At 40.1% G+C, this 17121-nt stretch overlaps 1 protein-coding gene across 1 annotated transcript; it reads left to right on the top strand.

Annotated features, from left to right (window-relative positions):
- The first annotated feature begins 3129 nt into the window (after positions 1 to 3129).
- Positions 3130 to 15392, top strand: LOC306914880 (zinc metalloproteinase-disintegrin-like VMP-III). Its single transcript, XM_079492101.1, has 24 exons — positions 3130 to 3239; positions 3537 to 3643; positions 3901 to 3974; positions 4108 to 4183; positions 4281 to 4357; positions 4753 to 4963; positions 6356 to 6421; positions 6533 to 6595; positions 7142 to 7311; positions 7418 to 7499; positions 7611 to 7753; positions 8327 to 8513; positions 9559 to 9648; positions 10364 to 10565; positions 10848 to 10950; positions 11850 to 12021; positions 12290 to 12370; positions 12456 to 12540; positions 13047 to 13167; positions 13281 to 13440; positions 13633 to 13686; positions 14051 to 14101; positions 14237 to 14359; positions 14484 to 15392. Exons 1-23 carry the CDS (start codon positions 3200 to 3202, stop codon positions 14345 to 14347), a joined length of 2526 nt encoding a protein of 841 aa, XP_079348227.1. The 5' UTR covers positions 3130 to 3199; the 3' UTR covers positions 14348 to 14359; positions 14484 to 15392.
- The last annotated feature ends 1729 nt before the right edge of the window (positions 15393 to 17121 follow it).

Below are 17121 nucleotides of genomic sequence, written 5' to 3'. Positions count from 1 at the left end.
TCAAGAATAACTTTTATGAACAAATGGACAAGAGGTTAACCTCTGTGATAAAAAATCCTGTCAAGAAATTTGGGGAATGTCCTCTTGATGTTCATTATACCATTTTGTTATCAAACAAATAGACCATGTTGTTGCTATGGAACAACGGCTTGTGGCAACAATATTTCCTGTCTGCTGCTGATAATCACAAACATATTTCCTGTCAGCTACTGATACAAACACTGCAACAGGAAATATAGTTTGGACCCATGCATGTAGAATGTTTATGTTTATGTGTTGTCAAATGTCTTTGTACTGTCAACTATTATGCACCTCATTGGTTGCCTAAAAACCACTGGTTCTCAAAGTGGTTTCTGGGGACTCTGCAGGGGGTCCCCAGCAGGGGTCATCACCATGCTGGCTTGTGGAGGACATTTTTTACAAAATTCCATTTTTGTCACAGACATACAAAATGAGTGGACAATAATATTACAAGAAACGCACAAAGAGCTGAATCGAGCAACTTTAACACTGTCTGGGGTGTTGATGATAATTACCAAAATATTTTTTTGAAAGTGAAATATTCCTGGAATATATTTTTAAACAGTTTAATGTTGTATGGAGTCCCTGGCAGCTAGGCTGGCAAAAAAAATCAAATAGGGCTCCAGCCTCCACTCCCAACAACATTTCAATTTGGGGGTCCTTGACATGAAAACGTTTGAGTACAAGTACAAGTAGCAATATACTGCAATGTAGAAATACTCTGTTAACAGTCCGGAATTCAAAATTTACCTGAGTAAAAGTACAAAATGATTGGCTTAAAAATGTACTTAAATTACCAAAAGTGAAAGTAGTCTTTATGCAGAATGTCCCATTTGATCTTTTGAAAATGTGTCAGCAAAGTGTGACCATGGGGCTTGATGGTTCAGAAATTAGCTCGAGGTTCCTATAGGCACCTCCAGAGACAGCTGTTGTTATGTGGTCTAATGATCTGACTCTCAGTATAGAGATTCCATGTTCAAGTCCCATTGCTCTTGTAGTTCAATGCTGGAGTTTCTACTTTACTAACTATACAAAAGATTACTTCAAAATTACCAAGAGACCTTATGTGACAGTGTCAAAGTGATGGTCCAGTGGTATATCATTAGTCTTTTTTCCCCTTTTTTTTAACCTTTATTTAACCAGTAAAAACCACATTGAGACTGAAGTCTCAATGTGGTGTGAACTGGCCAAGACAAGAGGCAAAATAAGTGACACAGCTCTGCCAGTAACAAAAAAAAAATACACAAAAAAAAAACAGGACAGACATACAATGCTCATAAATACAGTACCCACTACTAAGAAGCTCAAAGGGAGAACAGGAACGTTTAGTAACGCGACCAATAAGGACTAATAAATAAAAACTAAGCATTGCTTAGTAGACTAAAAAGCAAGCAGACATTTGCTATATACGTCAAAGCAGGAGCAGTGCATGGGAAGTGTGCCCATGGCAATCCTTTTAAAGCTCACTCAGTCTAATGATCTCAACACATGGTCTCAACACATAAATGACATGTTCAAATCCCAGTCCTATGCTGGAGTGTTTCAACTTTGCTAAACTGAAGGGCGGCTAACATACAAAAGCGAGACCTTGCTTTAGTGTCTGAGTGATATGGAGCAGTGCCGTGGTCTATAATTATCAGACTGGTAGTCCTACAGATATTCTATGTTCAAGTCCCATTCCTCCTACAGTTTAATGCTAGAGAAATTTGCAAGGCTGGAATAAAAATAAAAACTCAAAAGCACCAGGAGACACCTGCTGAGTGTGTAAAGGTGCCTTGACACAATGGTGTGGTGTGCTTGGTTGGTATACACTTTGCTACAGACAGTAGGCTGGTTCAAATCCAATGTCATCAAGGTAGATTTACATAACTGATTTGAAATCTGGTTTTGGATAAATAAAATCCATCAAATAGGTGTAGCCTACTTCACAATAATGAACAACGTCTTTACAACAGACCTCTGACTCTACCCACTGGGAACAAGACAATCAAACAAACATGCCCAACACCTCACTCACCTCACTCTGCTGTAATTCAATTATGGTAAAATGGTGTCTTATGAACCCATGAGGGATATGCCATGGGCACTTTGGGACACGAAAATAAAGTAATCAATCAAATGAAAGTGAACTACGCCGTCCATACGCCGTTGATACGCCGACCTCTCTCTGGACGGCGTATCAACGTCGTATGAACGTCCGCTCACGCCGTCGGACTGTTTTTGTGGAAATTAAGAGATTTCAGATTGTTGAAAGTGAACTACGCCGACACGCCGTACGTACGACGTTGATACGCCGACCTCTCTCTGGACGGCGTATTAACGGCGTATCATGGGCGTCCGCTCACGCCGCGGTCCACAACGGACAAAAAGCACCAGTCTGTCGTGTTAAATATTGAACATTTATTTAACATTTTGTCTCAGTACAGAGACAATTTGATCCATCAAATGGTGTACTTAATGATCGAACGTCTTTTCAAAAGAGCTCTCTTTGCTGTGGCCTAAGCATTATAAATAAACGTTTAAATATACATCTGACAGTGACAGTATGTGTTTTGTCACTCTTCTTGCTTATCGAGGCATGGTTCTCATGGTAACGTACGCGCCTTGTTTGTAGCCTCCCGGCCGAGGCTACACTAATATCTGAATGGTCAATATTACCGGACTGTGACATAGTGTTTCTTTCTACATTGCAGTATTGACACTTTTAGGATACTTTAACTCATTTAAAGAAATTGAGTATTTTATTTTTCACCACTGGGTGGAATCAAACCAAGGATCTCTCACACTTTGCTAAAGACTAGACTCGATCGGAGACCGGCGACCGCAGTTAATCATCTGTTAATTAACTCAAAACCAGGCAGAATCATTTGCGAGTAATAGGCTACTGTGTGCTGCCGCTGCGGCCCTGGCTGTGCAGCGCTCCTTTCCTTTAGATATCGCCGGTGACATCTGAATTCTACTGAACTGCATGCCAACCGTGACTTACCGGCAGTATGCGAGTTCACGATAAGGAAACGACGTGACGTCAGTTTACTGGACAGTCAGGCGGGGCTTAAATGGAAGGCTTGGCTGCTTAGTTACAGCTCCTTTATAACTCTATGGTTTACGCTACAGTTTAGTTAGAGCGCTTCTTTCTTACATCTATGGATAAGTGGAGTTGCTGTCAGAGCGCACCATAATGCGATACACGATCTTTTTACTATGGCTCACAACATGGGGTAAGTGCAATGACAAATAATTGTCACAACGAATTGAACGAAACAAAAACTTTACTGTTCCTTAATAGGCAGAAAGGATTTCTAAAGTTGGACAATGCAATTCGTCTGAATTCTGATGATGATGCTTTATATACATTGTATTGGTTTTGCTGCACTGTTGCCTGCATACATGCACGAGGAAAATATTTGAAGCGATTATGCGCTTTTTCATTAAGCTTAAGCTATAATACTTGCCTACATTAAAAATGTAAAGATAAAGTGAACATACGCTCATATATTTGTGTATGATCTCTTCAGTCTCGCTCGTACGGAGCTCACGGATGCTGTCACATGTTGAGCGCTATGATGTAGTGAGACCTCACAGACTGCACGGGAGAGACAAAAGGAGCCTGTCTCCAAACCAGGTATTTGACCCAATTATTGAATGAGACATCCAGACTATTTTTTCAGCTTTTCTGTCTGGCGTAGACCCAATGGAGACTTGGAGTCATGTTCTGCTGATTAGCCTAAAGCCTACTATAGGATATAGGCTATTAAATAAATTAGGCCTACAATAATTCTAACGACATGGACCAGACTCAGGGCCATAACTGTAGGCTATAATAACTGATCAAAATAATCTGTACACAACTATAAATTCTAATAATATATTTTTTTGCAGATTTATCCTGATGTTATTGGATACGAATTGACAATTGAAGGAAGGAACCATATCATTAGTCTTGAAAAAAATAGGTAAGATCAATATTAAACCATAATCATTTAATTTGATATTAAACCACTTCCAATCCAACATGGTCATGGCCTCATGTTTGCAGTTTGACTGAAGCAAATGAGTAAATTAATGTAACCTCTGTGACTGTCACAGGGATCTCCTAGGGAGAGATTACATTGAAACACATTATTCAGAAGATGGAAGACGCGTTACAAGATCACCCAAAGAGGTGAGACTCGAGAAAGCTCAAGTAAGATTTATCACAGCAATATATGAATTAAATTTGAATGTATTTGAATTAACATGATGACACTCATCCCATCTAGGATCACTGCTATTATCATGGTCATATTGAGGGCACTGAGGATTCATCAGTTAGTGTGGGGATTTGTTCTGGGATTAGGTAAGAATTCAGAGAACACATGTATTGTAACCTTGAACTTTCCCTGTATCATATACAGGGAAAGTGAGATATAACAGCAATGTGCTGCCACCAGAGAAATGCCATATTATGGCATTTCTCATGGCATTTCTCTGGTGGCAGCACATTGCTGTTATATCTGCTTAACTTAGAATGTTTGAGAACTTGTGTTTAAAATCCATTCCTGCGTGCTGTTTTTGGAGCTTTAGAGATTTATTTCTTGAGCTGAGCTGTTGAAGGCCAATTTTTCTGCATGCTTTCGATTAAGCAGAATTCTAGAAATGTACTCAATGTAGAAAATCAACTCAAATTAAACTAAAAGAAACCAATAAATTATTCATTAATGTGTCTTCCAATGCGGCGTTCTTTGTCTGTAGTGGCTTTGTGCGAGCCAAGCAGCAGGTTTACCTCATAGAGCCCCTTGGAGACCGTGATGATGACGACCATGCAGTTTATAGACAGGAGCAGCTCAGAGTCAGTGGCCGCCCCAGCTGTGGCTCCTCTCCCAACACCACCAACACCACTGCCTATGACAACGACCAGGACATGGGCCCTAAGATCTCTGGCTTGCACAAGTCTAGATCCTGGGTATGTATACCTCAATTTAGTTTGCTTCAAGTTTTGCATATCAAACATGTGGCATTTTTCTGGATGGCTTATTCCACACATGCATATATAACAGCAGTGGCATAAACTGCCTAAAATCATTAAGAAGCAACGAATAGTGAAGAATATCTAACACAATTATATACACCATATATCCTACAAATAGCAATACAATATTGAGATGACAGACTTTCTTCCTTTTTTGTCCTTTAAGCATCACTTTCAGTTCCCTTTATTATAGTTTATAGTTTCCGTGTAGGCCTATTAAACAACTGTGCATTCCAATGTAGCACTATCTCTTCCCTGGGTTACACATGACATGACCTAACAGCATTTCATAAAATAAATACCAACACATACCAGAGTAACACAGGGTATAATAATTAAATAAGGGAGATTAACTGGCTCTGGTGATGCTCGCACCCAGTACAAAACACATGGACATCAAGGTCATGGCACAACGCTCCGTCAGGACATGATCCATTCTCAGTCACATCCCTTACTCACACTAAGATCACCTACAGGAAATGTGTTGGTCCCTTACCAATGCTCCAAGTATCGTAGACTGCCTCGTGGCTCCCAAACTCCCAAGCTGTGGAATAAAGTCAATAAACTCCCCCTCACAGTCAGGATTGCAGACTCACTTCACACATTTTCCACCGCAGTCTGAAAACTCATCACTTCAGATACCAACTCATCCCCTATAGCACTCCACTTTCCTTCTATCCCTTCTTGTCGCCTATTTTGATAGATGCTAGTTATACTACGCAGATATGTTTGGTTGTTCGCATACAGTAGGTTCAATATTTAGATTTTATTTATATATTTTCCTTCTTGACTACAATGCTGACAAGTAACTGATATGTTACTCAAAACAAAAGCGTGATGTGTGGCTACTCAAAGGCAAAAAGCAAGGGTGTTGCATGCCTACTCAAAGCAGAAGTGTGATGCATGCCAACTCAAAGCCAAAGCGTGTGATATAGTGGTCTGAGGTAAAACTGCTGGCAGGCAGAAAGTCTGTGATTTCATAATGACACAATTTAGCCAGCAGCAGCCTTCTACCCATGAGACAGGAATTGTTCCCAGAACCCCTAGCGGGTCTGTCTTCACGTCACGCATCCTTGTAAAACATGTTTTTGTTTTTTTGTTTTTTTCTCCACACAACCTGTTTGCATGCCTGTTCATGCCATTTACTCTGATCTTGCTTTGGAGCGCGTCCAAAGCATTTAGTAGACGCGTCCAAAGCACGTCTACTAAATGCCTCAATTGTAATTGTAAATAGCCTCTGATGAGGATGCTTTCAATAGCGCAACGATATAATTGAATTAAGACAATATAATATAATGACAGACCTTTCCTTGTGTCTTCTTTTAGAACAGTAAACCTATTGCAGGGCCTCAGCGGTTTGTTGAGCTGTTCTTGGTGGTGGACAATGCAGAGGTAAATATAATTATAAATATAATTATTCACAGCCTTCAAGTTCATCGGTGTACTTTAGTGATGATGTGATTCTACTTTTGTCTTCTCTCCATTTTCTTTTTATACCTCCAGTATAAGCGCTATGGCAGCTCGACCAAAGCTCGAATGCTGGGAGTTGTGAATCATATTGACAAGGTAGCTTTCCAATTTAGTTTCTGCAGTTGTCTGGCTATGTGCCAACAGTGCTCTTAGCTAACTGCTTCTTACGTCGGGACAACGCTCTACATGTCCCAAACTCTTCTCCCTTCTGGCTCCAAAACTATGGAACACACTTCCCATTGCAATCAGAATTGCAGACTCACTCCCAATCTTCCGCCGTAGTCTGAAAACTCACCTCTTCAGACTCCATCTTGTCCCGTAGCACAGGCAAAATGTATGTAATTTAGATTTATAATTTAGCATTTTATTAGATTTATTTAGATTTTTATGTAGACATAGCAAGTAGCACGCTTTAATGTATACTCATAGCCTCACTGTACAGATAATCTACTGTTGGACAGATATTAGGTTCTTATCTTGCTTATGATTCTTGATGACTACCTTATTTCTATGTATTTGATGTATTTCTATTAATTTGATGTATTACCTTGTATTGTTCTTGCTTACTGTAAATCACTCTGGATTATGTATAAATTGTACGTTGTCACTGAACTGCATTCAATATCTCCTCCCTGGCTGAAGCTATATCGAGCCCTGAACATTCGCATCGTGCTGGTGGGCCTGGAGATCTGGACGGACAGAAACTCCTTCGATGTGGACTTCGATTCGGAAACGACTCTGGACAGATTTCTTCTTTGGCGCCAGACTGATCTTCTGAAGAGGACGAAACACGACAATGCCCAATTTGTGACGTGAGTTTCTGTTGTAGATTCAGCAATATTGCCACAAACCTTGGTAAAATACAAGTCTGCTGGCCGCACAATCTGTGACCTAATATTAGATTTTTGTTTTCAACAGTGGCATCGATTTTATTGGCGATACTGTCGGATTGGCAAATAAGTTTGCCATGTGCACTGAAAATTCAGGAGGAATCAATCAGGTATATTAAACCCAATGCTTTATATTGCTAAGTATTTAATAATACAGTGTCCCTATCTTATAACTATGGTCTGCTTCTTTGAATTAACTGGTCTTAAATCTCTCTTCTCAGGATCACCACAAGAACCCTATTGGCCTGGCTTCCACCATTGCTCATGAGATGGGACATAATTTTGGCTTGTCCCATGATTCTCCAAACTGTCTGTGCGGGTCGTCGTTTAGCAGTCAGGACTGTATCATGGCACATAAGCTCCGGTAAGGCAGTCACTGCAAGACAGAAACATTCAAATGGAAACTAGTTTTTCACACTTTTTTTAGATTATCATAAAGATACTTTAGTTTAATCTTAAACTCCATCATGAATGATGTAGTTTAATTCAGACCTGTTGTCTTAACCCATTTTGGACGCCTTCTAAATCTAAATCCTGATTTTCTGAAAAACTTCAAATATTCATATAGCAGCATAATGTTTTTGTAATTGTTTTAATACTGTACAGAACCCCAAGAGGGGTTCCCGTCCAGAAGGGAAGGGTTACAAAAAGGGGTTCCCGCCTATAATGGGTTAACCTCGTGAAACTAGCCTCCCTATTCTGAGGCGAAGTATAAACAATCTAAAAACTTGAAAACACCCTGTGAGCTTGTAGATTGGCTATTTTCGTCAAATCGATTTGGGGGAAGGAGCCGTCCAAGACTAGAGCACTGGAGGACCGTGGTCAACTAAGTATATACAGTATAGGGTTTAAGTGGTTCAATGAAGGTTAAATGAGTGGGTGATATTTGGACTTCTCTGCATGGCTGAAATCTCTTTGCTGTTGTGTAACCTTTCAGGACAGGAAATCAGGCGTTCCCAGAGTTCTTCAGCGGCTGTAGTGAGGAGCAGCTGGCTGAATTCCTGGAGCGAGCTCAGCCCAGCTGTCTGCTAAAGCCCACCTCTGCAAGGACCATCGACGTGGGCCCCCGCTGTGGAAATGCCTTGCTGGATCCTGGAGAGGAGTGTGACTGTGGCATGGCCGAGGTAAGCTTTACATTAAAGACTTGTAAGTGTAATTAAAGTATTATTGCAAACCTATGTTGCTAAGAGATTTCATTTTGGTTGACTGGTAGAGGTAGAGGAGACAAGTCCAGGTGAGCCTTGGGGTTTTGTGTTAACCACAAATTATTATTGCAATAAAGCAACAGAAAAGGTTATGAATTATTAATTATCGGTGCTTGTGTGCACTAATTTCCCAATAAAGATTGATTGATTGAGAATGTTATTAACAGTTTGTAGAATGGGTACAATTCAATGAAAGTATAGGTCAATATAATATCTGCTAAGAAGATAAAACCAGAAAAAGCACTAAGACTTGTTTACATAAGGGTCCTCCATTTTCAATTCATCAGAACATTTAAAGGCATACAAATGTCTTCTATGCAAAAAAATAATAAAATAAATCATCATATAGCCTACACCTACACAGTTAGAAAAACATGGAAAACATGTACAGTATAGAAAAATCACACTTGTGTGAACTGTAAAGTGAGCAGCTACAAACCGTGCTACAAACACATTACGTGCTTAAACAAACATACACAATGCACAATTGTGCAACTCCTAGGAGTGGCTGCATCGCTCAAACATGGGGGGGGGGGGACTTTCACTTTCCTACAGGGGCCAGTTTTGAATCGCAGCCAAGTGCTCTTTGAAAGCTGTTTTGAAGGAGTCTAGGGATTCACATTTCTTAACGGCTGTTGGTATAGGGCGCCCCACATTTTAGTGGCATAGGAGCAAAATGAATTTAACCCCTTGTTTGAGCCGAATGTGGAAAACTTTAAATGGGACATTCTGCATAATGAGTACTTTCGACTTTTGGTACCTAAAGTACATTTTGATACCAATACTTTTGTACTTTTACTCAAGTAAAGTTGGTATTCAGAACTTTTACTTGTAACAGAGTATTTCTACATTGCAGCATTGACACTTTTACTTAAGTAAAACATTTGAGCACTTTTTCCACCACTGCCAACATTTGAATAGCTTTGGTTTTTCATGGTGTGATTTTCTGTTTCTGTTTGTTCAGGAATGCAAGAACCCTTGTTGTGATGCCTCGACATGTCGCCTGACCGAGGGAGCTCACTGTGCTCATGGAGAGTGCTGTGACAACTGTCAGGTACTGAAGCACTCCCATTCCCCTGCTTGATTTAATCAATATCTTCTACCGTTAACTCTTAATTTATACTGCATGAAATATATATTTTTGTTTTAAATTTAAATTATGCTTTACTCTAAATCTGGGACTGACACCTAGGCTGGAAAATGTAGTCTTGGCATCATATGCGGTCCTATCCTATGTGAGTCACAATTTGAGTCAAGACTCAAAAATGGTTATTTAAAAAAGTAACTTTAGTTAGTTTATAAAGTTATATTATACAAAATAATATTTTAAGTATATAAATATAAGTATATTTATATACTTAAAATATTATTTTGTGTAACGAATGCAGTTGCCAAGAGGTGACTATGGACTGTGTTGGCTACGGTAGAGTTCAGCACATAGAGAGAGCATAGGAACGCTGGCCAGTCGTACAGACACACCCTGTGGGCTAATAATTGCTGGCTAGGATTAGGAAACAGTGAAGGTTAGATTTACTTTGAAGGGCAGATGAGGGCAATAGAAACCACAGTGCAATGGCATAGCGCAATAACAGGAAACAGGGTGGCGATAGCCGGGTGTTTCTATGAAACTACATCCTTCCTCAAAGGTTCAAGGTCAAGAGGTGGTGTAAATAATCAAACACTGTACAAATTCACCGTAGGTAAGCATCTAATGTGTTAAACTAACTACCGTATGTGTTTATTTTCACCAATCCACCTGCTCTCTACAGTTGAAACAGACAGGCAGTGTGTGTAGAAAAACCAGCAGTGACTGTGACCTACCAGAGTACTGCACTGGGGTGTCGGAACACTGTCCAGAAGACAGCTTTGAGATGAACGGGAAACCGTGCAATGACCGCAGCTTCCAGGGCTTCTGCTACAACGGTCAATGTCCCACACTTCAGCAACACTGCTGGAGGCTGTTTGGATCAGGTAAGGTGCCTTATTAGTTATCTCGTAGGCCTACCATCAGTGTTTTTAGTGTCAAATGGGGTAACCGACCGTTTTTATTGGTTCATCGAGAACATGTTCTAACATATTTCCTAACATACTGTACTTACATAATGGATTGCGCAGAACACGATAAAACGTATTTGTATTGCAAGTGTAAAGAGTTTCTTAATATCTCAAAAAGAAATGTTGAAATGTCACTCAAATATCTTTGATGGTGCCATATATTCTAACGGACGAGACACTTCTTTTGTTTTTCTTTAGGGACTAAAGTTGGATCGGATGCTTGTTTTTACTTGAACAAAGGAGGCCGAGAGGGAGCACACTGTGGGAGAAGCAAATATGGCTACACTCAATGCACCACACCGTACGTATCTACGTAACAATTATCACGCCCCGCATCGGGTCTGAAAACACAACATGGCACTTGGCCAGTGCAGAAAATGCAATGCGCATAACACGTGTAAAACAAATGAGTAGAAATTATTCTACTCAAACTTGAGTAGAATAATTTAATAAGCAAACGTATGTTTAATATCTCTGCTGTTGGGAAGAAACCACTTAACTCCAAAATGTAAATTTTCCAGGAAATGAAAAATATACCGTACATTTTTCAGAAAATTAAGAAAACCTTAATACTGCCTCATCAAAGTTTGGTGTTGTGACTTTATATATTGTCAATTGCCGGAGTGTGTGTGTGTGTGTGTGGGGGGGGGGGGGGGGGGGGGGGTAGGGTGAGGTGAGGGTCAGAGACATTTGTAGGGTCCAATGGAGTTAAGAGGTATTGATCCAAGCGCTTCTTACTACTTTTCATTGGTTAAATAATTTTTAAACAGACGTAAAAGGGTGTTCAATAGCACTAATTTATGCAAAAAATTTAGTTTTTCTCCCGACAGCAACGATATTACACTTATGAACGAGGTTGCACAAAGTCACACGACACGCACATCCTGTCCTGCTGGGTCAAAAATTCAACATTAAATAAGAATAGATAGAGAATATGCACATCATGCATAAAGTGAATAGCAAATCGTATTGAGTTTAACGTCGTTTAACGGGATCAGATGTTTGGATGTATGGGCTGTCAAGGCCAGAAAGGTTTTTGCCACTCAGTAGGCGTTCCCGCATAACTTCCGGGTACGATGATGATGTCACGCGCATAGCCTATATTGGTGGTATTAATGTTTCGAACAGGGAGGCTCTTCCTCAGACCCATGTAAGATTAAACTCATGCTAACTTATGCCATTTACTTCCCTTTTTTGCAGGAATATAAAGTGTGGATCTGTGTTTTGTGAGGGAGGAGGAGATTCCATCACAGGGAAAAGGGCCGTGTTTCAGGGGCCAGGGGGCAGGGGGGACTGCCTTGTGGCAGTGGATGACGACAAGACTCGGAACCTTGACATGGTTCCAACTGGAACCAGGTGTGGAGTGAACAAGGTAACATTTACATTGGAAAGACTTTGTGGAATGTATGCAGCACTATTCATTTCTCATTTAACCATTTTCAACCTGGCGTCCAAAGTTCTGGCCTGTCATTATTGGTGAAGATTTAAAAAAATGTGTCAAATATCTTCCATTCTTTTTAAAAACGACTGTACAAGTTGACAACGCGTTGTACACTGTCATACGTCAAAAGTATGGATAACATTCCAAGGACAATGTTATCCTTTGGGTTAACTATATTCACACTTATTTTCTTTTCTAGGTTTGCATTGAGAACAAATGCGTAGGTACCACGGTTTATGGTGAAAAGGATGAATGTGCCAAGAAATGCAACAATAAAGGGGTGAGTTGTGCGATTTAAAATCATTTCGATTTGACATGACCAGACCCAAGTTGCATTGACTCACAATTCTACTTTTATCTTTTAGGTGTGTAATCAGAAGAACGAGTGTCACTGTGACCCTGGCTGGGCTCCACCTTACTGTAATGACCCGTATGCAGACTTACCTCAAGGTAAAACGTCTGACTATTCACTGGAAGGCAATTGCAACACATTTCATAAAATTCCCACGCTCTCTGAAGATTAGCATGAATATACATGTACAGTATATGAAATTTAGATACAAATCCACATTGCTTCAAAACGTCCTGAAATAATATAGCTGAATCTTGGCACTGATAGAATAAATACCTGCCTACTGAATCATGCTTTCAACAAGCTATAGTGGGAGGATGATTCAGGGTACAAGTATTCCTTCCCTTTTCTTTAGGAGTTTACTGCTTACTTTAGATCTGAGATGCAGTATGATCTGCCTGTACACTCACTCTCAGAGAGAATCCTATCTTATCTTGAAAGAAATGACTGGAATGACAACAGTTATGGCTCAATGAAGTTAATTCCTAGACTCTATGGTTCATTATAGTAGAAAAGTGCCTGATGTACAAGATGTTGGAAAAGCTTTCACTATTCTAGAATTATCTTAAGTGGTTCATTGGAGTGTATTATCTTATTTCTGCAGACCAGAGTGCGGTGATAGCTGGAGTCTGTGCAGCAGTGGCCATCCTTTTAGTGCTTACTCTAGTGATTGCAATACTCATGTGCTGCAAAAGAGAAAAGAGGGAAAACTACACGTCTAAAAGGTATTCTAATGACTCTTACATACTGTATATGTTGGATAAGCACCCACATTTGTGGTCGATGCTCAACATGTCCAAAACCACATTTGTGACTTCCGTCTATTCTGTTCACTCAGGAAAGTCCACTCTGCCCCAGGGAAACTGAACCCGATGTTCCAAGAGGGAAGCACTAAGGGCAAACTTCAGATCAGTGCGCCAACGTTCATGGAGTCAACGGCGACACAAGCTTGCACTCCTCTGATGGTTACCGTTGTGCCCAGCAGAGCCGCTCCACAGGTACAGCACAATAAGCTTCTTTGTGACGTCACAGTATGTTGTAAGACAAGATGCATGAGCCTTGGAAATTGTTGTGGAATGACTTGGAGCAGGACTGTTATTTAGTTCACTGATAACATCAGTAAGATCAGGTTCCTGAGAAAAGCAGATAGTGTCATAATGTCATTATTGCACAATACATTTCTTTCTCAGCCACCAAAGACGTTTTCTCCAGAGTTGGCTACTTCAAGTTCTCACACTGTGCCGGTAAGACAGATTTTATAGTTGCATCATGATTCACACCTGCACTGTATGTTAACTAAAGCTCTATGTGGGCCCTATTGTCGCCATACTATACCCCTTATCCATAAAGTTCTGCCTTTGTTGTTGTTTTTTACTATTTTTAAAACAATTTAAAATTGTTCAACTAGCCGATCTACATCGACACGTTGTGAGCTTGTAGATTGGCTATTTGAACTATTCAAAAATGTGTTTCAAAATAGTAAAAAAGGCAAAGAAGTGTAGGGATAAGGGGCATAGCACTGGTGAAAATATGGCCCTGTGTGTCATCGAGTGGAATAAATCCAAATTAAATCTCTTGGTTGCCATGTTTTTGTTCCCCTTACCACAGACAAAACCACTACCTCCATCCAAACCCTTACCACCTCTGTATAATAAGCAGGTGAGTCAATTTGGTGCCTAAAAAAACATTCATGAGTTGTCCCCGAATTGACCGACTAGCACACTAACTGGAGCAGCCTTTATCACCTGAATTGTGATTCCACTAACATTCCATCCTTGGTTTTCATTATAAAAGGCATCCAAACCCAAACCACCCCCTGTGCCTCCAGTGAAGCCCAGCCCTGCAGGCAAACCCCGCGCTCCTCCTGTGCCCCCAGCAAAGCCAAAGGTTCCAAGACTCACATGAAACTCTCCAAAGGTACAGCATCTCATTTTGTCCGCATGAATGATACATTCACATTTTTCATAGATTTGACTGTTGGTCTTGTGGTGACGCATATTTCAGAGATTTTAACATAGTTTTTTGGGTTTTTTTGCTCCAGCAAACCTCAGGGTGAGGCATGATAAGGGGCTCAGAATGGTGATTCACTGGAGCCCAGGACTTTGGAAAACTTCAGTCTGTGTTTTGAAGAGGTCTCGGATGTCCAAGGCTTCAGTAAATGTTTGGAGACAGTCTTTGATGATACAATATCCAGTGAGTCTTGGAAAACTATTTCCCAACCACTATGGAAAAGTGGTTTGGGACAGAAAAAACAAATATTGGCAGTGAACTGCTTGGTACAGTTGTCATGTGCATTTGCTTTTTCTATTTTAAGTTATTGTCTGTAAAACAGTGGGTCAACTCCCTTTGAAATGAGCATACCATTGTTTGAGTTAAGTTATCTTATTGCACTTTTATGAGGGTGAGCGAAATGGCGCTCACATAAAATTGTCTTGTTTAATGTTTATTTAATGTCTGCGCTAAACATGTACAAAGCCACTTCTATGCCTTTGATGGTATTCTTTTCTTTTATGTTATACAGTACTTGAAAACTAATGAGTGGTACATACCGTTTGGGACAATTTGTATTACTGTTAGTGCACTGTACGGATGGCCTTTGTATTTTTGCTGTCATTAATTTAAAAAATGGATATACAATCCTTTAGGTTTCACAGAGTTCAGTGTCATCGAGTCAGGAAGGGCTAGTCTAGCACCAAAGGGGCTCGATGCAGTTTGTTTTGAGAACAAATGCCATGGAGGTTCATTCATGCCTTGGAAGGAAATACAAGTCTGAGTAGCGAGGATTCCGGACAATACACAACAAACAATATCAGTTGTGCAACAATAAGAATATTGACCAGTAGTAGGCCTATGGTGCATAAATGTTATATTTATAAGGACTAATATAGTTAATTGAATGTTTTGTAATTATCCTTGTGGATGCAACTTGAATTGAAATTTGGTAAATACTCAGTGTTGTTCCTCTGAACAAAAAAGGCTGTCCTCGCATGCACTTTCTTGAGGAAGTAATGATGAATTGTGCAACAACTGATTACACAATGGTCATGTAAAATCAAACGTCATCCAAGCATTTCTTATGTTATTGTTTCTAGGAAAGTATTATTTGTACTTTTGTAATAAATTATGACCGATTACTTGTCTCCAAATTGCCATCTAAATGATTAATGCCTGATTTATAATTGGATGCACGTGTGTTACATAACTTACATTGCAAGCTTTGTAGAGCTGTTATTTGTGAGTGCCACCCGTGCAGCGTGCACAGGTATAAACTCAAGCTTAAGTCTCAACAGGTCTGATTCACTTTATATGCAGTAGCCTGTCAGGTATTTTCATGCAAACCTTTCAGCAAATTTAATATCTGCAAAGACTTATAGCAGCTTTGATTACTACAAACATCACTTTACAGGCATTCATCCAGCAGCATTTCTACTACCCCGCCCAGTATAGCAAGCAGATCAGCAAACAAGTTAATCCAGATTTATGGTGCTGCTCTGGCTCTCTTGTGAGTCAAGGAAATGGGCTGGCAGGCCGGCAGTGAGTCAGAACTCTGCTCAACTAGACACCGACCGACAGTATGAGGCCCTATCGTCATCTTCTGTATCTACTTAGTATGCATTAACATCGTTTAATCAATTAGGGTTTTCAGCTAGAAACTAATCTCTTTTTAGCTCATTGCTGAAAGAGGGGAAGATCACATCCTATTCCATTTTGGGACAAAAATGAAAAGATTGATATCACATGGCCTGCACTTAAGTCAGGAGGCCAAAGGACAAAATCAACAAGCTAGCTGCAGGCACCCTGACTTGGGTCAAACTTTCCTCCATTTGAGCTAAAATATAGATAGAACTTTTTTCCAGACTACTTTCCTTTCAATCCATTTAAGCTATGTTCAATTATCCGAGTCAGATGTTTGCCAGTGATGACCAGATCCACAAGAAAATCTGATTTGTGTGAGGAAACTCTGTATTTGAATACACTTCTATCAAGGGAGTTCTTTGTGGAATGCAGGCCCCAAGCAGGGGGCTGGGATCTCACTGGGAAAGAGCTGGCTGATTCAGTCTGATTCACAAACCACACAGCTATTAAAACAAGCATGGTTTTAATCACATGGATTGTTCTACAGGGCAGCTTTGTCTCAGCTTGTTTCACTCTTTGGACTCAACTTACAACTGTGGTGATACATTTCAAAGGGGGAGGTGTGAACAATGTCAGTGATCAAAATATTAGAATTGTAAGTACACAAACCAAGTACCTTCTTTAGCTCCACATGTTATAGCTCCAATAAATTCAGTGAAACCAGCAGACTTTCCAATATAACATATGGTCTTGTAAAAAAAAAGAACTGAAGATCTAGAGTAGACTTTAGTCTCTTACCACTGGTTTATATTTAACTTATTATGGGCACGATACCTCTGTTGAGAACCACACACACACACACACACACACACACACACACAAATCCCTCAAACAAAACCCAGACTGAACTGAAATTACAAACTAAGTGACATTACCGGCCTAACATTTCACAAACACTAACAAATTAAATCCTTTCCTGACACCTGCTGTAGTGCTGGAAGTATGGACACAAATGTACAAGTCCAGCTGACAAGAAGCCCCCCCACAGGAACAAGAAAATAAAACTTGTCATGGGAAGGAAAGGAGAAGTCACAGACAAACAT

Source organism: Electrona antarctica (assembly GCF_951216825.1).
Source record: "Electrona antarctica genome assembly, chromosome: 22".
NCBI classification, from domain to species: Eukaryota; Metazoa; Chordata; class Actinopteri; order Myctophiformes; family Myctophidae; genus Electrona; species Electrona antarctica.
Note: the sequence above shows the minus strand (reverse complement) of the source record. Positions and strands in the feature narration are given on the sequence as shown.

Bases quoted from the DNA above. Each gene is read 5' to 3' on its own strand.
- LOC306914880 (XM_079492101.1), top strand. From the start codon at position 3,200: ATGCGATACACGATCTTTTTACTATGGCTCACAACATGGG. The intron at 12,022-12,289 runs GTAACATTTACA...TTTCTTTTCTAG, and splicing joins CCAGGTGTGGAGTGAACAAG to GTTTGCATTGAGAACAAATG. The intron at 13,687-14,050 runs GTAAGACAGATT...CCCTTACCACAG, and splicing joins CAAGTTCTCACACTGTGCCG to ACAAAACCACTACCTCCATC.